The 26066-nt window shown below is 45.5% G+C and overlaps 1 protein-coding gene across 3 annotated transcripts in view; it reads left to right on the top strand.

Annotated features, from left to right (window-relative positions):
• Positions 1-488: 488 nt before the first annotated feature.
• Positions 489-26066, top strand: part of LOC117005084 (secretory carrier-associated membrane protein 1-like) — an 86858-nt gene continuing 61280 nt past the window's right edge. The window contains exons 1-2 of one of the 3 annotated variants that reach the window (XM_033076339.2): positions 489-818; positions 6963-7040. In XM_033076339.2, the coding sequence (XP_032932230.1) occupies positions 762-818; positions 6963-7040 (135 nt within the window). In that variant the 5' untranslated portion in view covers positions 489-761. The remainder of the gene's footprint in view (positions 819-6962; positions 7041-26066) is intronic. The other 2 variants (XM_033076337.2, XM_033076338.2) reach the window with 2 other exon arrangements.

Raw genomic sequence — 26066 nt, 5'->3', positions numbered from 1 at the left:
CTATCAAATGATAGAAAATTGAGAAAACCAGGACTTAAATTTCCTTACACAAGATTTTTTTATATACAAGCATACAAATACAGTAGTTGCACAAGCAGTTGAAATCTAATGTTTGTTGAAGTTTAAACTCTCTGAGAAAATGCCCAATTCTGATTAAAACAATTTGTTTTTGCTAAGAAGGCAATTATTTCAGAATTATTGAAAACCACTGAATGAAACTAATTCTATGAGGCTGGGGAATTTTTATCTAGTCACCCATTCAATAGTGGAACTTACTTTCAAATGAACTTATTAGAATATTAAAAATCAAATGGATGTATTTATGAGATATATCTTGCACGAAAATTAGAGATGGCTAATTGCAAGTACGTAATTCTCACCTACCACAAAAATAAAATCTACTATTTGAAAAGCAAGGTGTAGAAAAAACTTGTTGGGGGGGACAGCCTGGGCTAATAATGTATCTTTTCTAATTGTGAAACTCCTCCTCGGGTGTTGGGCACCTGAATTGCTCCCACTGAAGTCACAGGATTACTTGAGTCACTAGAGCTAAGTATATGGGAGCTAAAACTCTTCCAACCTGTACTCTGTCCTGCTCGCCTTGGAAGTGGGAGCTTTTTCTCTTTTCCAGGGCTTCTCCGCTCCGCAATCTCGCTTCCGGCGCAGCCATTTTGTTCTTTGGCTTGTCGGGGTTGGAGTTGGGTCGCAGCAGTTGGTGACAGCGGCTCCTCAGTGATTGTAGCGACACGCTTGCGCCTGCCATGTCGGACTTCGACAACAATCCATTTGCTGACCCGGACCTCAATAATCCCTTCAAGGTGAGGCAGCGAGGGACAGGGACGCCGTGAGCCTTCCTCAGTGCCGCGGCGGGGGCAGAACAAGCTGTGTGAAGCTACGGGTGTCCTAGGAAGGGAGTGTCATCGTCTCTGCTGTGTGCTGGGGGTTCGCTCTCAGCCGCGGCGGGTCGGGAAGGTGCAGCGCTGTGGGGTAATGCTGGCCTCAGGAGGGGGGAACAATTTTATATATAATGCGACTATTTATTTTCTTTACCTTTGAAGCTGCTTCGTGTGCTTGTGTAAAATGACAGACTAGTGTGCAAAAAATTCACGTCGCTAGAGGTCAGTGTCCACAATCTCCCAGCAGATTCACACAGTATGTTTGTAAAGACACGTTCATCTTACTCCTGTCACTAGTATGGCAAAAAAAGGAGAGGGTAGCATCATGTGGAAGAGTTATTGCCAAGGTCTAAAGATAGATACTTTTTTTTTCTTTAATATTTTAGTTTTACTAATTTTTTGTTATTTACTTTGTTAGATTTCCTGTGGCTATTCTCATGCCTTTTAATAAAAAGATTACAGCAGATATTCTTACTCGATGTTGAATAAAAAAAATATATTCTCTGGGGAGATAAAGGTTAAGAAGAAACCTCTAGTTAGCTCAGTATTTTGGGTAGTTAATTCTTTTGGATGTCTAAAATGAAATTATTTTTCTGTTTTGTTATCTCCTGGAAATAAAAGAATTTGGTTGATAAAACAGAATTTATTTTTTTAAATATTTGCTTGCTTGGATTGATCATAATATATTGATGATTTTGAGACAGTGGCTTTTTAATTAATCTTTTTTTTTTAAAAATTTTATTTAAATGCGATATTCTTCACCACAGGCTGCAGGGGAATCTCAGCTCCGGCACCTGGACCACCTCCTCCCCTTCTTTTTTCACTGACCTTGGTGTCTGCAAAGTTGTTGCTCTGGCATGTTCTCACTTATGGCTGCTCTTGCACAGCAGTTTGCCTCCCGGTCCCCCTTCTTAAATATGTTATCCTAGAGGCACTACCACCGTTAACTGATTGGGTTAGCCTTGGACAGCAGCAGGTCCATGTTGGAGCCAGCTGGCATTGACTGGCTCTGTCAGACATGGAGGAAGCTTCCAGCAGCTTCTCACAGAAGCTACCCCTGTAGCCCCCCCACCCCCACAAAAAAAAAGAAAGTTTGCCACGAAAACCCAATACACTAGCACAGAAGACATTTTTAATAGTTCTGTATGTTTGAGATATATGTGTTGCAGTTTTCTGGTTTTCTTTGGCTTGGTTTTGGATTTTTTTTCTGACTTTTCTTTTTCTGATGTAAACACTGGGTGCTGCTTGTATCTGACTCCTCATGATACCAAGAGTGTGATTCTAATCTTTGCTTTTGAGATTGATATTATGGGGGAGGGACTACAAGGAGCAGATAAAATTAAAGATTAGATGGAAAATAATTAATTAGGTTGGGCTGATTTGTTAAAATTCCAATCTTCTGAACTAATTCAGATCTTTAAAATGTCATCTGAAATGACGGTGTGTGACTTAAGTGCACCAATAGCTGCAATATCTGGGTATGAAAAATGACCTGTACTTAAATTCTGCTCTGATTGGTATGACTAATAGTTAAATAAAAAGACCAGAAACTCAAGGTGCTGAACTGGCAGAAGCTAAGGTGAGATAAGGCTGGAGAAGGACTTGTGAACTGGAAGGAGTGAACAAGAAGTTGGGTGGGCAAGATCATAATTAGTGGGATCAACATTCTTAAGGAGCAGGTACTGGGAATGGCTAGGTGGCTGAAGACAACCAGGTTGAGGCAAGAAGTTAGTGCAAGGGCAGATCAATTTCGGGCAGAAGTACTGGTCCGCTAGGACATAGCCTTCTCAGTCTGAGACTGGACAAGGCATTTTACAGTTGTTGCATTCAGCAACTGACATCAGATATTCAAGATCTTTCTTTAAAATTCCCTATTTTCTGTATTTGCAGAGGATAACTGAATTTTTAATCACTTAAATCATGCAGCAGGTCAAGGTCTCTGGATATTTGGTGGTTCCAGCAATGCTGCAGCTTTGTGTTGGTGTCTGTATATTATCACCTATTGGAACTTGTATTTGTGGCTTTTTTCTCTTCTTTAATATGAAAAAACCCCACCTCAAAATAATGCATTTTAACTTTATTATCTAGGTGAAATATCAAATATGGAAAAATAAGTTATGCCAATGTAGACTTACTTATTCCAACAGAATATCATAGCGATATCATGACACATACAAATTTGATAGCATTCATTTAAATGCCACTTTTTCTTTGAGTATGTGGTCCTGCACAGCATTTGTTCTACATGGTCATAACTCACACCCTGATTAACTTCTAAATTTAATGTTTTATTATTCTGCAGCACTAAGTATGAGTGCTTTGTAGTTATTCTTGCTGCATTTAGATGAGTTTGCATTGGTTCCATTTTTAAAGTGAGATGCAATGAGTGTAAGATGAATGGTTCACAGTAATTCTGTGTATTCCTTGGGATGTCAGGTCTAATTTTTTTAGAAATATTTTAAATAATTTTAAATTATGTGCAGTTCCTGTTAGCATCAGTTGTTCACTGATGTGTTCAGAACAATTCCAAGTGCAGCAGCCTACAGCTGGACATCCAGGTAGTCCATCCATTCTTATGTTCTGAAGATGCAAACCCCTTAAATTAAGCCACAGAAACAATGTAGTGAAACCAGGCATCAAATGAAATATGTACAATTTTTTTTCTTATGAAGTTAATGTGGTCTATCATAGTGGGTACTTTGGCTCTTCTGCAGAATCAAGACAGCCTGTATAGCACAGAAAAATATTTAATTCCTGAAACTGTTTTCTCAAGCTAAACCTTAAGCAACTTTTTTTACTGTAGAGTTCATTGGAGGAAAAAATCTTTTTGTTAATATTACTGGTTCAGGTAGAAACTGAAGCAGAGGTGCTTTTGATACTATGGGACACTGTTTTCTCAGCTTCATTTTTCTGAAATACTTTTCCTATTGCTGAAGATGTTGGTGGAAGTACTTCTGGGTAGAGAAACCAAGAGTTTTCAGAAAACTTTTTTTTTCTGTGTTCTTTGGATGTACAGTTGTGGAGTCCAATGGTCAACATGGAAAGATAGTTTTCTTCCCTTATCTGTTGAGAGCATTTTCCCCTTATAAATCAAATGTAGGACATGATGTTTCTTTTAGACTGTGTTAATTTAGTTTTATAAGAATCATAGAATCATTAAGGTTGGAAAACCAACCTTTGACCGAATCCTACCATGCTCACTAAACCATAAAGTGAAGTGCCATGCCTACTCAGTTTTTGAACACTTCCAGGGATGGTGTTGGGGATTAAAATAAGTTTACTTATAGAGTATTAGAAATTAATTGTGTAGGTTTAAGTTGAATTGTGACTTGCTTACAGCTTAGCATGAACATGCCCTACTCAAAAGTTACCATAGATTAACTCTAAATTAATTCTGTCAGCATGAATGGTTAAGCCGGGGAGGAAAGAGAGAAAGACTGGATACCTTCAGATAAGGGTTGAGACCCTGAAGGGCATCAAGGCCGGCCCAAGCTGGAAGATAAGAGCAGTTAATGGCCTACCCACATGGACATGGAGAAAGAATCCAATGAGGTGTTAGAAGACCCCAGACCTGAAATCGCTATCGGACCAAGAGCTGTGTGCAGAGCGTGTGAAGATAGGGTGCACAGACTGTAAGGGCATAAAGGCCCAGGGATTTCTTTGTTCTGTTGCCCGGAAATAAACCTTCCCAAACAACATTAGAATGATAATATAAGAGCAAACCTTTGCTTAAAAGCCTTCAGGTGCACAATATGGCAAAAACTGCATGTGATACAGTGTTTCTACAAAAGGTCTGCAGTGCTACCCAGTTTAGCTTCCGTAGCTGTCTGATCTCCAATATGCCGCAGTCTTTTTTCAGGTAGTTGTTGAGTGATTAGGTCTCCCCTGAGCCTCCTTTTCTCCAGGTTAAACAACCCCAGCTCCTTCAGCTACTCCTCCTAGGACTTACATTCCAAACCCTTCACCAGCTTTGTTGCCCTTCTCTGGACATGCTCCAGTACCTCAGTGCTGTAGTGAGGGACCCAGAACTGGACACAGTATTCAAGGTGTGGCCTTGCCAATATTGAGGAAAGGGGGACAATCACTTCCCTAGCCCTACTGGTCGCGCTATTTTTAATACAAGCCAGGATGCCATTGGCCTTATCAACCACCTGGGCACATGCTGGCTCATGTTCAGCTGGCTGTTGACCAGCACATCCAGGTTCTTCACTGGGAAGCTTTCCAGCCACTCTTCCCGAAGCCTGTAGTGCTGCAGGGAGTTGTTGTGACCCAAGTGCAGGACCCAGCACTTGGCCTTGTTAAACCTCATACAATTGGTCTGGGCCCATTGATCCAACCTATCTAGATCCTTCTGCCAGAGCCTTCCTACCCTCAAGCAGATCAGTACCCAACTTGGTGTTGTCTGCAGACTTACAGTAATTTCATGACTATAAGGCACACCCTTTTGACTAAAATTTTGGTCCGAAGCCAGAAGTGCGCCTTATAGTCCGGTGCACCTTATATAATGTACAAAGTTGCGAAATTTGCCAACCCGGAAGCGCGAGCCATGAGTTGAGCCACGATGGGGGGCGGGAGCGGGCAGCTGCAGCCGGCAGGAGTCGCGCGGGGTGGGCAGGACCAGGCAACCCTCGGCCAACAGGAACCGCGTGGGGTGGGCAAGACCGGGCGGCCCCCGGCCAGCAGGAGCCACACAGGGAGAGAGGGAGCAGGCAGCCCCGAGCCATGGGCAGTCCTGAGCCGCCCCGAGCCCGGCGGGGGCGCGGCGGGGCCGATCTGAGCCTGCACGGCCCCAGCGGAGGGGGCGGCGGGGTCGATCCAAGCCTGCACGGCCCCAGCAGAGGGGGCGGTGGGGTCGATCCGAGCCCGCATAGCCCCAGCGGAGGGGGCGGCGGGGCCAATCTGAGCCCACACGACCCCAGTGGAGGGGGTCGTGGGACTGATCCGAGCCTGCATGGCCCCGGCAGGGGAAAAGCGGGACCAATCCGAGCCTGCATGGCCCCGGCAGGGGAAAAGCGGGACCAATCCGAGCCCGCACGAACCCGGTGGGGGAAAAGCGGGACCGATCTGAACCCGCCCGGCCCCGGCAGGGGAAAAGCGGGGCCGATCTGACCTCACCCGGCCCCGGCAGAGGAAAATCAGGACCGATCCAAGCCCGCCCGACCCCGGCAGGGAAAAAACGGGGCCGATCCGAACTCGCCCAGCCATGGCAGGGGAAAAGCGGGACCAATCCAAGCCCGCCTGGCCCCGTCAGGGAAAGAGCGGGGCCGATCCGAGCTTGTCCAACCCCGGCAGGGGAAAAGTGGGACTGATCCAATCCCACCCGGCCCTGACAGGGGAAAAGCAGGACCGATCCAAGCCCGCCCGGCCCCGGCAGGGGAAAAGCGGGACCAATCTAAGCCCGCCCAACCCCGAGGCTCCCCGAACCGCCTGCGGTCCCGAACTGCCCCGAACTGCCGCGAACCATGGCAACCCTGAGCCACCCTGAACTGCAGCAACCCCGAGGTGTGAGCCGTGGCCGCCCCGAGCCGTGACAGCCCTGAGCTGCCCCAAACCCCACCTCGCCAACCGGTGGCAGGCGGGAGTGCCGGACCCCGTGCATGGAGAGGGTACTTGGGGCTGCATTTAAAGACCACACCAATCTGTGAAAAATGTTTGCAAATTGAGCACCTGACAGTAAACTCCACGATTGCAGGATTCTGTTACTAATTCGTTACTTTGTTGCTCGCGGCACAGATCTTCGCTGCAAAAAAAAAGTGCACCTTATAGTCCGATGCACCTTATATCATGTACAAAGTTGCAAAATTTACCGACTCCCGGAGGTGCGCCTTATAATCCGGTGCGCCTTATGGTCATGAAATTACTGTACTTAGAGTACACTCAATCCCCTCATTCAGATGATGGATAAAGATATTTAAGAAGCTCAGGATGATGTCGTTTTGGAGACAGATGGATTTTTATTTTTTAGTGAAAACAAACTTTTTTAGAGTTTTATATGATATGATAATGTGTATTGACTTGTTGCTTGTATACATATGCATACATTTACAGATGTGTTTTCCCTTCTAGGATCCTTCTGTTACACAAGTGACAAGAAATGTTCCACCAGGACTAGATGAGTACAATCCTTTCTCCAATTCAAGAACAGTAAGCGCATTTATTTATTAATAATGCCATTTATCTTTTTAAGTAAGATTTGTAGGGTATTGTTTTAAGTGTTTGGGACTGATATAAAACATCCAAACTAGGGGAAGAGAGACCCTGTGGAAAGAGATCTGTGGGTTTGGATTGATGGCGAGTTGATTATGAGTCAACCATGTGCCCTGCCAACCAAAAGGGGCAAGCGTGTCCTGGGGTGTATCAAGCACTGCATTTCTGTCTGGTCAAGGGAGATCACTGTCCTCCTTTACACTGCACTGGTGCAGCTTCACCTTGAGTACTGTGTGCATTTTGGGGCACCTCAATATTAAGAAGGACATCAAACTATTAGAGTGCATCCAGAAAAGGGTGGGCAAGATGGTGAGAGGTCTTGAGGGAAAGACATATGAGAAGCAGCTGAGGTCACTTGATTTGTTCAGCTTGGAGAAGGTAGATGACCTTGTTGCAGTCTAAAACTTCCTTAAGGTCGGGTAGCAAGAAAGATGTGATGATCTCATCTCTGGTGACCAGTGATAGGATGCCTGGAAATGGAATGCATCTGCATCAGGGGAAGTTCAGATTGGGCCTTAGGAAAAGGTTCTTCACTGATGGGGTGGTTGGTCCCTAGAACAGGCTCCCCAGGTAAGTGGTCACAGCACCAAGTCTGCCAGAATTCAAGGAGCATCTGGACAATGCCCTCAAGTCATATGGTTAGTTTTAGTAGTCCTGTGAGGAGCAGAGAGTTGGACTTAATGATCTTTATGGATCCTTTCCAATTTGCGATAGTCTATGTTAAGAGCTAAGCTAGAGGTAATGGAAGATGTGTAAAGGTAGATAGTCCCATCAAATATTTGGAGGATTCAGTGGGTAGGTTGACTTAAATGAGCTTTGACCCTTTAAGGAAAGGTGACTTGCTGAAAGGGGGCCAAAACAGAATTGAGATTTGCCTTGTTGTGAATGGAATTATGCACTTCACTCATAAGAGAGAAGCAACAATAATTTTATTTATTAATATAAAACACTGAGTTAACAAGATTTAATGGTAAATGTCACTGGTTTGACAAGATTTGATGGCAAGGTACACTTGATTATTTACTGCATAGAGGACACATCAGATAAAGTTGTTGGGAAGACCCTTCCATTGAACCACGAGTTTCAGAAAGGACCCCTTTGCTTTCCAAACTCCTCAAAGAGGAGTCTAGGTTAAGCGGAATTCAATTCTAGTCTCAGACTTGATCAACAATATATGTCTAAAGGATTACAGTAATTTCACGCTTATAAGCCGCACCATTTTGACTAAAGTTTTGGTGCAAACCCGGAAGTGCGGCTAGTAATCCGGAGCGGCTAATTTATTAACAAAAATGTGAGATCTGCCCTTACCTTGTACCGTGCCAGTCCTTTCCCGAGCAAAAATGATTTGAAATCGATGGTTTCCCGTTGTTCCGGTGATGAATCAATCAGAGAACAGCTTCTTGCCTGCCTGTGGATGATGGCGTTACTGAGGGGCGGGGGGTGTTATCTGGGCGAGTTACCTCGGCGAGTTACCTTGGCGAGTTACCTCGGCATGGCTGCGGAGAGGAGACTAGCGTACGATGCTGAGTTTAAATTGAAAGCAATTGACTATGCAAAAGAACATGGGAATAGACCTGCAGCTAGAGAATTCAGCATTAATGAATGCATGGTACTCAGATGGAGACAGCAGGAGGACAAACTTCGTCTTACAAGAAAGACAAAGAAGAGTTTCCGTGGCCGTAAAGCAAGATGACCAGGGCTGGAAGACAGACTTAACTGCTGGATTTCTGAGCAAAGGGCAGCTGGCCGAAATTTATCTACTGTCGCCATTCGGATACAAGCCAAAACAATTGCAAATGAATTGCATATAGAAGAATTTAAAGCAGGAGCGTCTTGGTGTTTCCATTTCATGAAACAACGGCAGCTCTCTATCCGTACAAGGACCACAGTGTCTCAACAATTGCTGGCAGACTACAAGGAAAAGTTAGCCACCTTCCGGAGTTACTGCAAAAGCAAGATCTCAGAAAAAAAATATACAGCCACATTGTATAATCAACATGGATGAAGTCCCCCTGACATTCGATATGCCGCTGACGCGAACTGTGGAGCAAGCTGGAACATCGACGGTGCCGATAAAAACCACAGGGAACGAAAAGAGGTCATTTACAGTCGTCCTCGGCGTTTCGTCAGATGGGCAGAAATTACGCCCAATGGTGATTTTTAAAAGAAAAACGCTCCCTAAAGACAAATTTCCAAAGGGAATAAATATTGCCGTGAATCCAAAAGGCTGGATGGATGAACAGGTAATGAAGACTTGGCTAAGGGAAGTTTATGCTCGCAGACCGGGTGACTTCTTTCATCCGTTGCCTGGACTGCTGATCTTCGATTCCATGTGTGCGCACAAAACCGATAGCGTGAAAGCCATAGTGAAAAAGATGAAGTCGGAGCTTGCTGTGATACCCGGTGGTTTGACCAAAGAAGTGCAACCTCTGGACATAGGCATTATTCGTTCCTTCAAGGCTAAACTGCGACTTCTGTGGGAAAACTGGATGGTGGAAGGCGAGCATTCCTACACCAAGACCGGGAGGCTGTGCCGAGCAAGTTACGCTGCTGTCTGCCAGTGGATACTAGATGCCTGGGGTGAAGTAACTGCTGCAACTATCATCCGAGGGTTCACCAAAACCACCATCATTCCTGGACTGACCAACAATGCCATAGAGAGTACCGAAATTGATGACTCTGACGGTGAAGATACGGGCGATGTGGGTTCGGGTTTGCTGGATGCCCCCATAGCCCAACTGCTGATTTCCGATATGGAGGACGAAGAGTTCGAAGGTTTCATGGAAGATGAAGCCACTGATGAAGCGGCTGATGAATGAAAAATGAAGCTGTTTAAAAGTTTGATAAAAGTGTGTGATATTTCTCTGTATTTTTTTAAGTGTTTTCAGTCTTGTGCAGCTGCGCAGCTGGCTGTCCTTGTGCGGCTGCACAGCTGACCATACTCGTGCAGATGAGCGGGGGGGCCGGGCCAGGCCGTGCTCGCGCAGATGAGGGGGGTGGCCGTGCCCGCACGGAGGAGCAGCCAGCCGTGCTCGTGCGGAGGAGCGGCTCCACTCGGAGCTCGGCTGCGCGCCCACGCGGCAGAGCGGCTGTTTAAAGGCTACGTGGATCCGTTGGGAATGCTCGCAAAATGACCACACTATTGTTCGTGTCTTTTTTGGCTTGTAAATAAAACTTACAGGGTACACTGCCGCAGCTATTGTCTGTGTCTTTTTTTACTTGCAAATAATGTTTCCAAGGTTGGCACCTGCCAATAAGCCCCAGCGATCCCGCGATTTTGTTACTAAATGACAACTTTGTGAAAGTTCGCCGCGAATGAAAGTGCGGCTAATAATCGGGTGCGGATTGTATATTGACAAAGACATCAACGTTGCCGACACCCCAGAAGTGCGGCTTATACTCAGTGCGGCTTGTAATCGTGAAATTACTGTATATGTGCAGAATCAATCTTTTGTATCACTTAGCTAAGATTTCAAAGTTTAGCATGCTATTAATCACCAAGCATCTATTGTGGTAAGGAATCTTTCAACCTCAAGGAGTAACCTTGAGAGGTGTCCTGCTCAAGGGGAGATCTGGGTGTGCAGCCTGCTGCCATTCAGGACAGCTCAGTGGGCCATGGGCTGTCCACTTTTTATGTACAGTAATTTCACGATTATAAGCCGCACCTGATTATAAGCCACACTTTCGTTCACAGCGAGGATGCTTGCACAACTTTCACAATGTTGCCAATTAGTAACAGAATCGGGGGATCGCGGAGTTTACTGGTTCAACTCGGGGCCGTATGGGCTAGGATCAGCTCCACTTTTTCCCCGCCGGGGCCGTGCGGGCTCGGATTGACCCCACTTTTGTCCCGCCAGGGCCGTGCAGGCTCGGATTGGACCCGCTGCCTCCCCGCCGGGACCGGACGGGCCCTGGCTCAGCTCGGGGTTGTGCGGGCTTGCACTTCCAGGTTGGCAAATTTCTGAACTGCATCAATATATTGGCCGCACCTGATTATAAACCACACTTCTGGGTTCGGACCAAAATTTTAGTCAAAATGGTGCGGCTTATAATTGTGAAATTACTGTACTTATATGAAAGCACACTGTCACTGTGTGAGATAATGCAGGCAGGCAGTTGGAACAACCACAAAGCCACAGCACATATGCAAAGAGTACAGTAATTTCACGATTATAAGCCGCACCATTTTGACTAAAATTTTGCTCCCAAACCGGAAGTGCGACTTACATTCAGGAGCGGCTTATATATGAACAAATTTAGGAAATTTCCCAACCCGGAAGTCCGAGCTAGCAGTAGCCCCGAGCCGAGCCGGAGCCCGCCTGGCCCCGGGTGGCGGGGCAGTAGTGGCGCAGCGGAGGTGCTGCCCGGCCACGGGGGACGCGGCGACGGCACTGGCCGGGCAAACCCCTCTACCTCCTCCTGGCGGCAACGGCCAGGAAAGCCCCTCTCCCGCTTCCCGGTGGCACCGACCGGGCAAACCACTCTCCCTCTTCCCGGCGGCACCAACCGGGCAAGCCCCTCTCCCGCTTCCCGGCGGCATCGGCCTGGCAAGCCCCTCTCCCGCTTCCCGGCGGCACTGGCCTGGCAAGCCCCTCTCCCTCTTCCCGGTGACAGCGGCCGGGTACGCCGCCCCCCTGCCTCCTGGCGGCAGCGGCGAGCGGGGCTGGAGCCGCTCCCTGGCAGCCACCCCGAACCGGGCCAAACCAGTAAACCCCATGATCACACGATTCTGTTACTACTTGGCAACTTTTTGAAAGTTGCACACGGATCCTGGCTACCAATGAAAGTGCGGCTAATTATCCAGTGCGTTTTATATGTGGACAAAGAACGAAATGTTGCCGACACCCGGACCTGTGACTTATAATCAGGTGCTGCTTGTAATCGTGAAATGACTGTAATTTTATTTCATTACCTCGCTAACTGGAGGAGACACACAAGCAGGAATGCAGACAACTCTCAGTCTCAGTCCATGCTAATGGGTCTTGGGGCTGCTGTTTGCACCCATTTATCAAGGGCCCGTGCACATGTAATTTACCACCATGCTGTGATCTCTGTGCTTTGGTCTCTCTCCCAAGACAGAGCTCAAGCATGTCTATGAGAGTGCCTCCAAGTCTCTCCAAACACCTATGTTATCCCTACACAGAGATTCTACTTCTCAAAGCAGACAGAGGATAAACAGCAGTAGGCATAATATATAGTTTCCTACCCTGTTATTCTCCAGGGTTTGTCATTCCAAGCTTCAAGGTCACTTGATTGAATCTATTGTGCTCTACCATCCTCCTTGCCAGGCATTCTTCCACCTTTAACCCTTTCCTCCCTACAGTCGTGCTCCACCCCATGACTATAGTCAATTAATCTTGCCTTCACAGAATAGTCTTGCCTCTGTGCCATAAATTGTATATTAATGGTTTGTGTGGTGATAGATCCATGGTAAATAGATAATGAAGCACTGCTATTTGTTATTCATTGATTTGTATGTTTTGGGTGGTTGAAGTTGTGTCATTTTATCATGTACCAAACCCTTATATACAATATAATTATAAGCAATATACATATCAAAGTTACAGTCAGCAAAATCACAACTGGGTGAAGCAGAAGATTAAACACTCCTGTTGCTGTTGGTGGCCATACAAGAAGAGTTTCCCAACAAGGTGTTTTTCATCCTTCTTTGTTTTTTCCAAATCATAGTGTATCCCTTCAGTATAATGATAAACCGTGATTAGAGTTCTGTGTCCATTGTTTTGGGCATGTTCTAGCAGTTGACATGGGTCATCATGGAGTACGTTCTTCACCAATGTAAGATTCATTCTGGTGGGAGTAGGCAATAAATCTTCACACAACCTATAATTAGATTGTAACAATTTATAAGAATTAATAGGAGATTAATAAGTCACATCCAACAACTTTACTAAAGTTACAAACATGAGTCATTTGAGTGATTACTTGCATCTACAGTAATGTGATCTACAAATATGAAATCACAAAGGCTTCTCATAGAAACACATCCTTTTCCAACATATATGAGTACAGTTTCAAGGATTTCATCAGGATGTATTTCAAAATGACAAACATTTTGTTCAGTGTCAAGACAAATGTCTTGGGCTTTGGTGTTACTCACAAATAAATCCTTGTTGTCCTCATACAATGCATGCATTAGCATCATCAGTTTGCCATTTATTTCTGTTTTGTTGGGCCCATACTCTATGTTCTAATGGCTAGAACAGCTTCATGGTGATTTAATACTAGCGCAATGAGCAGGTATGGTATATGCTAAAACATTGTGTATGCTTAAGACAAAATCTATAGCCTTATTGTTTATGGGGTCATAAGTGAAATTGACTAAATACTACCAGAATTGGAATTCCCTTTCAAATTTGACTACATTATCCCAGATTGTCTTTCAAATTTCAGTGGGTAAGGTGCCCTATCTACCTTTTCTTATAATCAATGGTACCATAGATTGCATCTACAGTTGAGCTTGGATACAACTAAGAGCTAGCATTCATTATTAGCTGGTGATCCTTTTTGTCAATCCTCTTCTGTTGAGGTAATATATCTGATGAGAACCTTTGGTTAGTTCCTAATGCTAGTAAGGAAGATCATAATAGATGTTCCAATTGGTATAAATAATTTGTTGCTGAGTTTATTTAGTTTGCTAGGACTTCAGCATCCATGCTATTACTCCTAATCCTGTCCCCAGGATATCGGTCGCATCTCTCCTGGATCGTTTTGGAGAGGTGAGGGTCCATCCATGCAGCCATGCCGACCACTTTACATAAGATGTAGAGAAGAGTGGTGACCAGACTGGTTTAATTGCAGAGATATTGATCTGCATTGATATTTCTAATAATTTGAGGGACCATGAAGGATTAAATAGCACTTATTGCTGGCCTGTATATTTGATGGCATAGGGTCCAGTTTTAGAAATCTGTGGGGATAAGGTTTCAGTAGTCTTATTGGGGGTCTCAGAGGTAGCAGGATGCATTGTGGAGGCTAAGTTAGTTTTTGTTGTGCCAATATACATTATCCCAACTAAAGTTGTGGCTATATTATATCTCCACATGTGTACTACTTCCTTTTCTATATTTTGTTTTAATGTAACACTTACTGAACAGTTACTGGCCTTGTAGCACTATTCCATTTTTTGAAGGAGTTATTGAGAGGGACCAATCTGATTTTTTTTTAATGCCTCAACATATGCTACACATGAAGTGGGAGATTCCTATAGGGACTGTGCATGTACTGGCGGCCCTGTACCCCAGGAGACTTCACCTGGCAGCCAATCAGGGCAGAGAAAGCCTCCACAATTGGACTACGAGCGACCCCCCTACTTGCCAGTGGGGCAGATGCCTAGATACCAGTGAAAAGTGCCCACCAAAAATACCCACAAAGTCAGGCTATGAGAGGAACCTTAGCACATGAAAGCAGCTAGCTGCAACACAATGGGAGCCATTTTTCTTTGGTTACCTTGGAGGGAGCAGGGGCTCTCACCTGTAGGGTCTGCTTGCCCCCCCCCTCGCTTTTTCCTCCCTGTGGTCCTGCTTCCCTGCTTGTATCTGCTTTACCGTTCCTGTAAACTAGCTTGTCATCGTGACGGCCTCGTGCTCCTCTGCATCCCCGATGGAGTGGGCGCCACTGCAGCCAGCCACCTCTGTGGTGTTTCCCATGCACAGCCACTGCTGCAGTGTTTCCTGCTCTGCCTGCCACACCAACCTGCTATAACACTAGCCCATAGCAACCCATCTGTCACCACCACTTGCACTCAGATGCGCCTGCATCCACAGTGCCCCAATCCTGAGAACACACAGTTGCTCCAGAAGTGTGCCCATGGCCACGGCAGCCTGTTCCCTGATGGAAGGAACACGCAACCTGCTGCTGTTTGCAAATCGCATCCAGCCCGCCACAGGAGCTACACAGATGCACCGTGGTTCACAGCACACACACTCCGTCTGCCAAGCCGACACTGACAGAGTGCTGGCATAGGGTTGTTGTGGCAATGCTGTCCCTGTCTTCTGTTTCTTTCTCCTTCTCTCTTTTTCCCCTCTCTGCTCCTTTTCCTATCCCCCTTTAGTAGGACCACTTACCCTTTTTTATCAATAAACAGTTCCCAGATATAATATTGCTGTATTTGCGCTTTATTTTCATCAGAGAAACCATTGAAAATAAATCCTTCCTGATCCCCTCTTATAGCGGAATGAGACAGGTATATTGAAAACTGAGTAAGTAAATTTTCCCATTGTTGGTTGGAGATTGTGTTTCACATATTATGGTTGTATTTCCTTCTGTCAAATTCATATTATTAGATGGGGCTCCTAAATTTGTGCAATTATAACTTCTTTCATTAGCAAGTATCACTGAAATGCATTTGGGCTTAAGTGTGGTTATGGCCATTACCATAGTGATCATTGCAGATAAAAGAAGTGAGGGTCTCCATCTGATGGGTTGAGCTTTTTGATGTGTATGCTACATTTGGTTCATGCTGGTGCTGATAACTCCTACGCAAAGGATAAGCAGTCTGTCAATGGTTAACTTAATCTTCAATGGATGCATGCTGGCATCATTCCTGGAATTGTTCGTGAAAGGTAAAACCATACAAGTCTGAGCGGGGTTTGTCTGGATGGATTACCCCATTAAAAAGATGGGAAAATCCACTGTGCACTAATTCTGTGCATTGCACCACTGCTGTCAGTAGCTTCCCAAAGAAGTGGTCCGCAAGGTTTAGTCAGTCATAGGCACAGTTCCAATCTGGTAAACTCACCATAAGATTATCCTGGTTGTAGTGGTATTGGGCGTTTTCTCTCATTGGCTGGTGGAACATGAAGTCCAACTTTTGCAAAGAACACTCATCCCACAAGACTCCTGATGGGCCCATATCTGTTATTTAATTGATGAAGTATTTTGGAAAGTTGAGCAGCCCACTGGGCCTCATGTGGTTTAAGGCTTCCTTTCAATAAGGCATTAGCCCTTTCCACTCTTCCATTTGATTTGGGCTAATATGGAGTGTGAAATATCCATTGAATTTCTTCCTCTTTAGCCCATTCTTGCACTTCGTTACAGGAGAAATGTGCACCAGTATCACTTTGGATGGTATCTGGGGTAGGCAAGCTTGAAAACCAAGACAGCAGCCTCCATACTGTATTTCATCCAAGTTCTTTTTTGTTGGCCTTATGGCACATAGTTGCCATAAGTATGCTGGAGACCACTTCCACTCCTGTTAGGATGTATTGATATCCTGCAGATGGTTTGAATGGCCAGATATAATCAATTTGCCAGGTAGACTACCTTTACTCTGTGCAGTAAATTTCTTCTCTACCAAGTGTGACCTAATTTCTGATGTAGTCATTCTCCCAATTGATACCACTCAGAATTTAAATGGTCCTCTATTTTTATCTCACTGATATTAGTCAGTTCATCCACCTTTTGATTCCAATGTGTGGCTGGTTTATCATTCTTGGCATGAGCTTTCACCTATCCCATCTTGAATGGTGTTTTTCTGGCTATATATAGCTCTAATTGCCAATTTCAAGTTCTTCAAACTAGAAATGTTTACTTCCCAGTTCAGTGATTCCCATTGACAGAGTCACTGTGTGGTGCCAGCCCAAACAGCATAGGAGTCTACATACATCACTTTTTCTCCATTCTCAGCTGCTGTCTGTATTTGTCCTACTTGTGCACTACCTTCACCTTCTTCTGTTACTTGTTTGCCAGTGTGAATGTTTAATGTAGTAGCCTTGTATTGACATTTACCATTTATCCTCCTTGCTGAGGCACCAGTGAAACATATCTCCTGTCGGTGTTTCTTTGTTAAAGGGAGGTGCATTTAAAATTGGTGAGGATCTAAAAGGTTGGAGTAATGCTAATGCATTACGATGGGTTGCAGTTTTGGAGACAGGCACATGACTGAACAGAGTGAAGATCATTGCAACAACAGCCGGGGTTTATTGAGGAATGCTCCCTTTTATAGGGGGTTTAAAATTCCCACGCTTGAACAACCAATTGGTCGAGGTTTCAACAACGCCCAGCTCACTGGCCAATGATATGTCTGCATTCAGGATTGAATGGGATTGGCTGGGGTCCCCTGTTTTAGTTTGAATCAAACTTATCATTGTCCTACCCAGGGACTTGTTTACTTCTATAACGAACTAGGGTAGCTGAATTGGGTTTCTGCTATGGCCAAATTTATCTGTGCAGCTTCAGACCAGCTGTAGCTGTGACACTAATGGGTCTGCATTTATAGGCATTTGACATGTGGTTATTTTAGTATGTCCTTTAGTTAATTCTATTCCCTCTGCAATCCCTGCCAAGTAGACATACTATTTCCTGCATGTAAATTTTTGTGCAATTCCTTCTGGGGGAGCAGTCCCCTTTAGAATGGCTTCCAGCAAGTTAAAGGGTCCTCTGGTTTGCACAGGCTGTTCCTGATGCATTTTTTTTCAGCTTGTATTACTGCTCAGACTAAAGATAAAAGCCCCTTTTCCCACTTGGACTATCTCTGTTCTGTTTCTTTAAAAGCAGTCAAGCTGAACATTAATGGTCTCTTAGGTCTGGGCCAGTTTGAAGAAGGTTACAGTAGGTGCCATGCTCAGCAAAACCCCATTCTGCTATAATGGGGTCCTGGGAATATACTGGTCCCAGCAATTGATATGTTCTTAATTCCTGTGTTAGGGTTTTTACTGCCTCCTCATGTTCTGGATTCTACATCTACGGTTTTCCCTTTTGTAAAAGTGAATTTGGGGGGGAACAATGATAGAAATTCCAGGTACATGCTTGTATTGTGTTTGCATGGCCTGTTTTTTGGTAGCAGGGGGGCTACAGGGGTGGCTCCTGTGAGGAGCTGCTAGAAGCTTCCTCAATGTCCAGCAGAGACAATTCCTGGTAGCTCCAAAGATGGACATACTGCTGGCCAAGGCTGAGCCAATTAGAAGTGATGGTAATGCCTCTGTGATAACATATTTAAGAAGAAATCAAAACAAAAAGTTGGGGCGCAGTTTTAATTGTGGCCAGAAAAGAGCGAATGAGAACATGTGAGAAGAGCAACTCTGCAGACACCAAGGTGAGTGAAGAAGGAGGGGGAGGAGGTGCTCCAGGCACCAGAGCTGATTCCTCTGCAGGCTGTGGTGAGGACCATGATGAAGCAGCTGTCTTCCTGCACCCCATGGAGGACCACAGGGATGCAGAGATCCATCTGCTGCCCATAAAAGAGCCCCATGCTGGAGCAGGTGGATGCCTGAGAGGAGGCTGTGACCCCATGGGAGGCCCGTGCTGGAGCATCCATAAGTATGCAGCTGCTTGTATTGTGGCTATTAGGTTTGCATTATTGGGTACTGCAGCTGTTAGTGAGGCTGTGTTGGTATTTAAGTGCTGGTGATCAACTCTTAATTGCTACCTCCTGTGTGGTTTCTGGACCGGCCAAAGCAGTGAGTTATATGGGGAGTGGCTTCTGGAGATGATTTGTCACCTTTCCAAATCAGCTATAACTTGAGAAGTTCCTTTTTGTGCTGCAGAGAGAATTGGGTATTGAGGTACATTAGTAACTTTTGAATCAGGGAGTGGAGGTGCTTCACAGAGTAAAAGCACTGTAGTGTCCCAATTCCTTTTAGGTTTGGGGTTGACATTTGAACCAAAGGACCACACACTGCCATCTGGTAAATGCCAGGTTCAGCCACACCGAATGTCGAAACCCAAAATGTTTTCATTGTGATCTTTAATTGCAAAACAAATAGATGTCATGTGTTTCTCACCTGGGAGCCATAAATTAACTTTTGCAGTTTGGCACATAACACTTGCTTCGCTCACTCCAGCGATTTTAACTCTTTGCCATCAGGGTCATATATCCAGCTTGGCATCATCCTGTTTTGTTATTATTGAATGTGGTTCTCCTGTATCTATTAGAAATTTCAGTAATTGTTGATGGGGATCAACTGGAATCAGAATGTATGGGCCATTGTTATCTATCCATTGATCGGGTGCCACTCACTGGACTGGTGGGTCCAATTGCCGTCCAGGCACTATTTGTTTTTTGATATCCGATTTTGGAGAGGAGAAGGGTTAATACATCCTCTTGGAATTGGCACTGATGTCTGAGTAGAGTATTTTCTCTCTAATTGCTGCCATCATTTTTCTGAACTGAGGGTCCTCTCTGAACGACATGAATTACACCCTTGGTAAGGTGGTAAGGCTGTCAGACGGTCTTTGAATTGCAGCTCTTAGAATGCCTAATGCTAATGTTTGATTATATAGGTGTCCATCTCTGAGTCTTGGGTGGATAATCAGGGGTTCTGGTTCCAGGACATTGATTTTTCTCACTTTGTTACCTGTATTTTTGGCTTCACTAGATGTATTATCCCAACCCATCTCTGTTTTGCCAGTGGGCACCGAAGACTCAGACACCAACTTAAGGAATAAGTGTAATTTACTATAGTGCAAAACTGAAAAGTAGTATAAAAGTTCTGAGCTTGCCAGTACTGAGACTGGCTGGTGCCCACATGAGTTTTGCAGGGGAAGTACCCCTCTTTCCCATACTGGCACCAGCTGTTGCCACCCGGGGAAGTTCCAATCCTGTCAGCTGCAAGTCAGTTAGTGCAGTATCTGCTGCCTGATTTGTGCCAGCACCCTCTGCTGGCTGTGGTCATAATTACAGTAATTTCACGATTACAAGCTGCACCGATTATAAGCCGCACTTCCGGGGTGTCAGCAATGTTTCATTTTTCCTCCATATATAAGCCGCACTGGATTGTAAGCCGCGCTTTCGTTTGCAGCGAGGATCCGCATGCAACTTTCACAAAGTTGCCAATTAGTAACAGAATCACGGAATCGTGGAGTTTACTGGCTTGGCTCAGGGCTGTGCAGGCTTGAATCGGCCCCGCTTTTCCCCTGCCGGAGCTGGGCGAGCTCGGATCAGCCCCTCCGCCCCCCCGCAGGGGCCATGCGGGCTCAGATTGGCCCCGCAACCTCCCCGCAGGGGCTGTGCAGACTCGGATCGCCTCCTCCGCCCCCCCTGCAGGGGCTGTGCAGGCTCAGATCTGCCACGCTTTTCCCCCGCTGGGGCCGTGCAGGCTTGGATCAGCCCCACCACCCCCCCACTGGGGCTGTGTGGGCTCAGATTGACCCCACTTTTCCCCCGCTGGGGCCGTGTGGGCTCGGGTCGGCTTGGGGCCGTGCGGGCTCGCACTTCCGGGTTAGCAAATTTCTGAACCTCATCAATATATTAGCCGCACCTGATTATAAGCCGCTCTTCGGGTTCGGACCAAAATTTTAGTCAAAATGGTGCAGCTTATAATCGTGAAATTACTGTACACCAAAAAGAAAAGATGGTACAGTAAATTCACGATTATAAGCCGCACCTGATTATAAGCCGCACGTCCGGGTGTCGGCAATGTTTAGGTCTTTGTCCATGTATAAGCCGCACCGAAATATAAGCAGCATTTTTGTTTGCAGGGAGGACCCGCATGCAACAAAGTAACAAATTAGTAACGGAATCGTGGGATCGCTCGCCCTGGCCCAGCGCTGCCCCGTGGTGCCAGCAGGAGGGAGGCACGGAGCCCGCCTTCACCCGCAGTGGCAGCGGGCGGGGGAAGCATGAAGCCCCCACCTCCCCTCTGAGCCGCGGGGCCGACAAGAGGGAGCCCTCGCCCTCCCCCCCGGGCCATGGGGCCAGCAGGAGGGACCCCCCCCGCGCTACCGGCATGGAACCTGCTTCCACCCGCCGCACAACAGAGTAACCAATTTTTAACAATCGCGCAATCCTGGGTTGTACTGGCAGGTGCTCAACTTGGCACCTTGGCTTGCACTTCCGGGTTTGGAAATTTCAGAACTTTTTTTCATATATTAGCCGCTCCTGAGTGTGAGCCGCATTTCCGGGTTGGGAGCAAATTTTTAGTCAAAATGGTGTGGCTTATAATCGTGAAATTACTGTACTTAGGGGGTTGGAAGCTTCTGTTATTGTGTTGTTGTTTGTTCTCTTCTGTTCTATATATTTTGTAGTAAATAACTGTTATTCCTTTTTCTACACTTTTTCCTGAAAACCCCATAATTTTGAAGTTATAATAATTTGGAGGGAGGAGTCTTCTTTCTATTCCAGGAAGGTTCCTGCCTTCCTTGGCAGACATTTGTCTTTTAAATGGAGACAAGGTCCAGAATTTATAAAGACACCAGGACCCCAAAATCCAATCGGCTTCATTACCATTTAGAAAAATTCAATTTCTTCTGGTTAGAGACACTTGCCATAAATATTCCGTTTCAGTCTTGCCTGGTTTATGACCATAGTGACTTACAAATTAGCTATCTGAATAGGGTAAAATGGCATCGATTTATGCCTATAATTTCTCATTCTACCCCGTGATCCAGTTGTTTCTTCTGCTGTTATAATGCATCTGGCTTCATATTCAAGGGGATTTGGAAGAGATAAAGAATTATTTTCCTGATGCTTTATCATAGAGGTTTCCCCAAATATTTCCATCACATTCATCTGGGGACACAATTTTCTAATTTGTACAATGTTTGGGGAATTAGGAGCCTGCATAAGCATGGTCTCTACTTTTTATTTTAATTTTTGTTTTTTCTCCTTCCTGTAACTGTTTCTGCAGCTGCTCAGTTTTCAAAGACAGTAATAACTGCTTTCCTGCCTTCTATTTCTTCTTTTAGGTCCTCTTCCTTTTTATTGCAATACTTCTTAAACTGACAGGCAACTTTTAAACTTACATCTGCAGTGAGAAATTTGGTAGGAAAATAACATGTTTAACATAACGAGGAAAATTAATGAGTATAGGGGGCTTCAGGTCTTGAGTGTTACCACCCTGATAGCTAACATGAGAAATCAGGAGTCTTTTTTATCTTCATAACAAATTTCAAAGCTCATCTTATTTTTGACTGTTCAACGAAAAACATTTTAAGTGAATGGTATAAATGTCAGACTAAATATCTTTGTTTGCATCTTCAGTGGTTTTGTCTCCAGCTCTAACAGTTGCCATGGAGAGGACTTTGTGTCTTTTGTCATGGTTCTGAAAACAATGAGGAACAGATGAGATTAGACATTTAGTATTTCTGCTTCATCATTTAATGAAACTACTATTAATTAAAGCTTTTAATCTTGTCCAGCTTCTACAAGTATTGCTAATGCAGTTTGAACTCCTCTGACCACCATGTTTATATATGTTTAATATATAGAGACACAGTAATGAATATAGCATGCACTTTCAAACTGATATACTAAAATTTTGAAAAAAAATATTACTGGAGGGGTTTTTTAATGTTTTTTGTTTTAAGAGGCATATTTCAATGGATTTTTTCCCACAAAATTCCTGGAAAGTTCCTCTTCTGTCTTGTATCCACACATAGGGAAGTGTTTATAGGAAATCAGATGTATTAGCTAGACCTGGCCTCTTTTGGAAGTTGTCCTTGCCCCCCTCCCCTGTGAATAAACTATTTCACCCACATGGGAAACTTTATTCCAGGGAGAGCTTCTTTTGAGCATTTATCTCCAGCCAACCTCTTCTGTTCAGAAGTCATATAAATTTGCTCTTTTTTTTTTTCCCTAGTGCAACAATGACAGCAAGGCATGAAATAAAAATATACCAGAAGTACCATTTGGGGTAGGGACAAAAAGGGGTGCTGTAGAAAGAGGTTGGTTGAATTTCAGAATGTAAGTATCTTACCATAATCTGTCAGTAAGGGTCAAAGATCATGCATGGATCTGTGAAGTAAAGTGTCTAAAAAAAGTCAACCTGGTTCCCCTAGCAAAATGTGGGTCACATCATGATGTAATATTATTCCATGATGACTGGAGCTTATTGCAATCCTCACAATACAAGTCTGAATAATTAGGGATAGTTAGACCCTTAAAAATCCAGAATTACAACCATCTGTTTTGCTGCAAATGTCTTGTCAATCCTATCTAAGCTGTAGGTCAGGTATCTCTCTTCAATACTCAAATTCCCCTAAGTCACCAATATCACTTGGACAGCCAACCAACACCCCATGGGCAGACAGGTATGACAAAATGAGTGCCAAGTCATAGGCTGCAAGGGACCTCTGGAGGTTGTCTTTTTCAGTCGCTCCTATTCAGAGTTGGTCACTAAGTCACATTGCTCAGCATCTTGTCTTAGTGAATTTTGAATATAGCCAGGGATGGACATCCTGTGACCTCATTGGGGTACCTGTTTGTGTTTGGCCATTCTTGGTGAATTCTTTTCCTCCTAATATCTAATTAGCTTGCTATGTTCCAAGAAACATGCTGTGTAAGAAAAACAGCAACATCTTTTCCCACCAATCCCATATGTATGCTGATCAATAAGGGACTCAAAATGTATCTGTTTTATTTTTTATACAAGGTAAATTATGTATAATTAGGGCAGAATTCTACAGCATTAACCTGATATGTGGATGAGACAGACTGTGCCTCAGTAAGTATGAGGTTAGTAAATGAAAGAATTCTTATGGGGTGACTGTGACATTCTTCTTGTGTAAGAAACACTGATCAAGTCTTGTTTTAAAAATGTTATTATACCTGATCATGGAATCATTAAGGTTGGAAAATTCCTCCAGGATCATCAAGTACAACTTTCAACCAAATACCATCATGCCCACTAAACCATATGGCGAAGTGCCATGACCACACATTTTTTTGAACACTATCCTGGTTTGAAAAGACAGGTGTATGCTAGGGAAAGTGGGGCTTTCCCTTGAAATGGAGAAAGTAAATTCCTCCCTCTGAATTAGTATAATTTTGAAATTAAGGGGCTCTCAGGCAAAGATATGGGGATAGGAATAACAGTTCTTTACTGATATATATAACAAGGCAAAACAAAACAGCGACAACTATGAAATTAACAACAAACAGAACAGGAACTCAGTAACAGTTCTCTTGGCTGCAGGGACTTTTCCCCTCTGGTGCAGTTACCGTCACAGTTGGCTGTGAGCTCTGGCAGATTCCCGGTGGACAGGGGCAGATCCCACGCAGCTGCAGGGGCACTGGGGTGATATTGGCTGTGTCCCAGATGGGAAGGGTGGAGGAGAGACTGCTCACAAATCCTTGGAGCAGTGTCAGTCCTGGTGCTCCAACAGGATGCTTGGGAGAGCGTCCTAGCAGGGATGCGGGGTCCAACACCAGAAGAGGCAGTTCCTGGCATTGGGATGGCGGGGCGAGGTTTTCCAGCAGCCTTCCTCCTCCTCAAGCCAAAAGTGAGCAAGAGCCAGCAACTGCTCCCCCACCTTCTTTTACCTGCTTCTCATCTCGTGGTGTTCCCCCTTTTTCCTCCTCCCGCCACCCCTCCCCCCCCGCCCTCCGAGAGAAACTCCCAAAAAAACCAGGGAGGCTCTTCCTCCCCCATCTCAAGGACCTAGCCATCAGTGCTCCTTAACCGCAGCTCCGGGTGTCGGCAACATTTAGGTTTTTGTCCATATACAGTAATTTCATGATTACAAGCCGCCCTGACTATAAGCCGCATCTCCGGGTGTCGGCAACATTTCGTTCTTTGTCCATATATAAACCGCACCTGATTATAAGCCGCTCTGTCGTACGCAGTGAGGAGCCGCGTGCAACAAAGTTACCAAATAGTAACAGGATCGTGGGGTTTACTGGCTCGGCTCTGGCCGTGTGGGCTCGGCCCAGCTCGACGCTGCCACTCAGCAGGGCCACTGGGGGCCAGCGCCCACCGGCACCCGCGGTGGCAGGCGGGGACGGGACCCCCCTGCCTCCCCCCTGAGCCACGGGGATGGCAGCACGGAGCCCCCCACCTCTCCCCCAGGCTGCACTGCCTGAAGGAGGGAGCCCCCCACCTCCCTCCCTCCCCCGTGCTGCCGGCACGGAGCCTGCCTCCACCCGCCGCGCAACAGAGTAACCAATTTGTAACAATCGTGCAATCCCGGGTTTTACTGGCAGGTACTCGGCTTGGCACCTCGACTGCACTTCCGGGGTTGGAAATTTCAGAAAATTTTTCACATATTAACCACTCCTGAGTGTAAGCTGCATTTCCAGGGTGGGAGCAAAATTTTAGTCAAAATGGTGCGGCTTATAATCGTGAAATTACTGTATAAACTGCACCGGATTATTAGCCGCACTTTAGTTCGCAGCGAGGATCCATGTGCAACTTTCACAAAGTTGCCAATTAGTAACAGAATCGTGTGATCACAGGGTTTACTGGCTTGGCCCTGCTTGGGGCAGCTGCCAGGGAGCGGCTCTGGCCCCGCTTGCCGCTGCCACCGGGAAGCGGGGGAGCGGCGTGCCTGGCCGCTGCTGCTGGGAAGAGGGAGAGGGGCATGCCCGGTTGCTACCGCCGGGAAGAGGGAGAGGGGCGTCCCCAGCCGCTGCCGCCGGGAAAAGGGAGAGGGGCGTGCCCAACTGGTGTCACTGGGAAGAGGGAGAGTGGCGTGCCTGACCACTGCTGCTGCACCTCCAAGGCCTGGGCAGTGCTGCCACGCCTCCCAGGGCCAGGCAGCGCCACCCTGCCCCCTGGGGCCGGGCGGACTCCGGCTTGGCTCGGGGCTTCTGTGGGCTCGGACTTCTGGGTTGGGAAATTTCCAAAATTTGTTCATATATGGGCTGCTCCTGAATGTAAACCGCACTTCCAGTTTGGGAGCAAAATTTTAATCAAAATTATGCGGCTTATAATCGTGAAATTACTGTACGGTACTCTATGTGGGGCCAAGTCTTCTATGTTCCAGAAGAATGGACTAAATTGTTAAATTTGTGGAGAGAAGGAACTCTTGACTTCTGCTGCCCTAAAGACACCTTAGAAGCTTATGTCTACCCATCTACTGAGACCAAAGAAGGCACAGTAGTTTTTGGGATACTGTGGTATGAACTGGGCAAAAAATTCATCAAGATAAAGGAGTTACCTGACAAATGTCAGTCATTGTTTTATTTGAAAACTGTGTCGGGATTTTTTATTTCTAGAAATCTTATGTCAATAAACCACAGTGACACAAAAGTATACCAAACAATGTGAATTCCTGTTCAGATTATTT

This window comes from Catharus ustulatus, chromosome W (genome assembly GCF_009819885.2).
Source record: "Catharus ustulatus isolate bCatUst1 chromosome W, bCatUst1.pri.v2, whole genome shotgun sequence".
Classification (NCBI taxonomy): domain Eukaryota; kingdom Metazoa; phylum Chordata; class Aves; order Passeriformes; family Turdidae; genus Catharus; species Catharus ustulatus.
The sequence above is the reverse complement of the archived record's forward strand: the minus strand, read 5'-3'. Positions and strand labels throughout refer to the sequence as shown.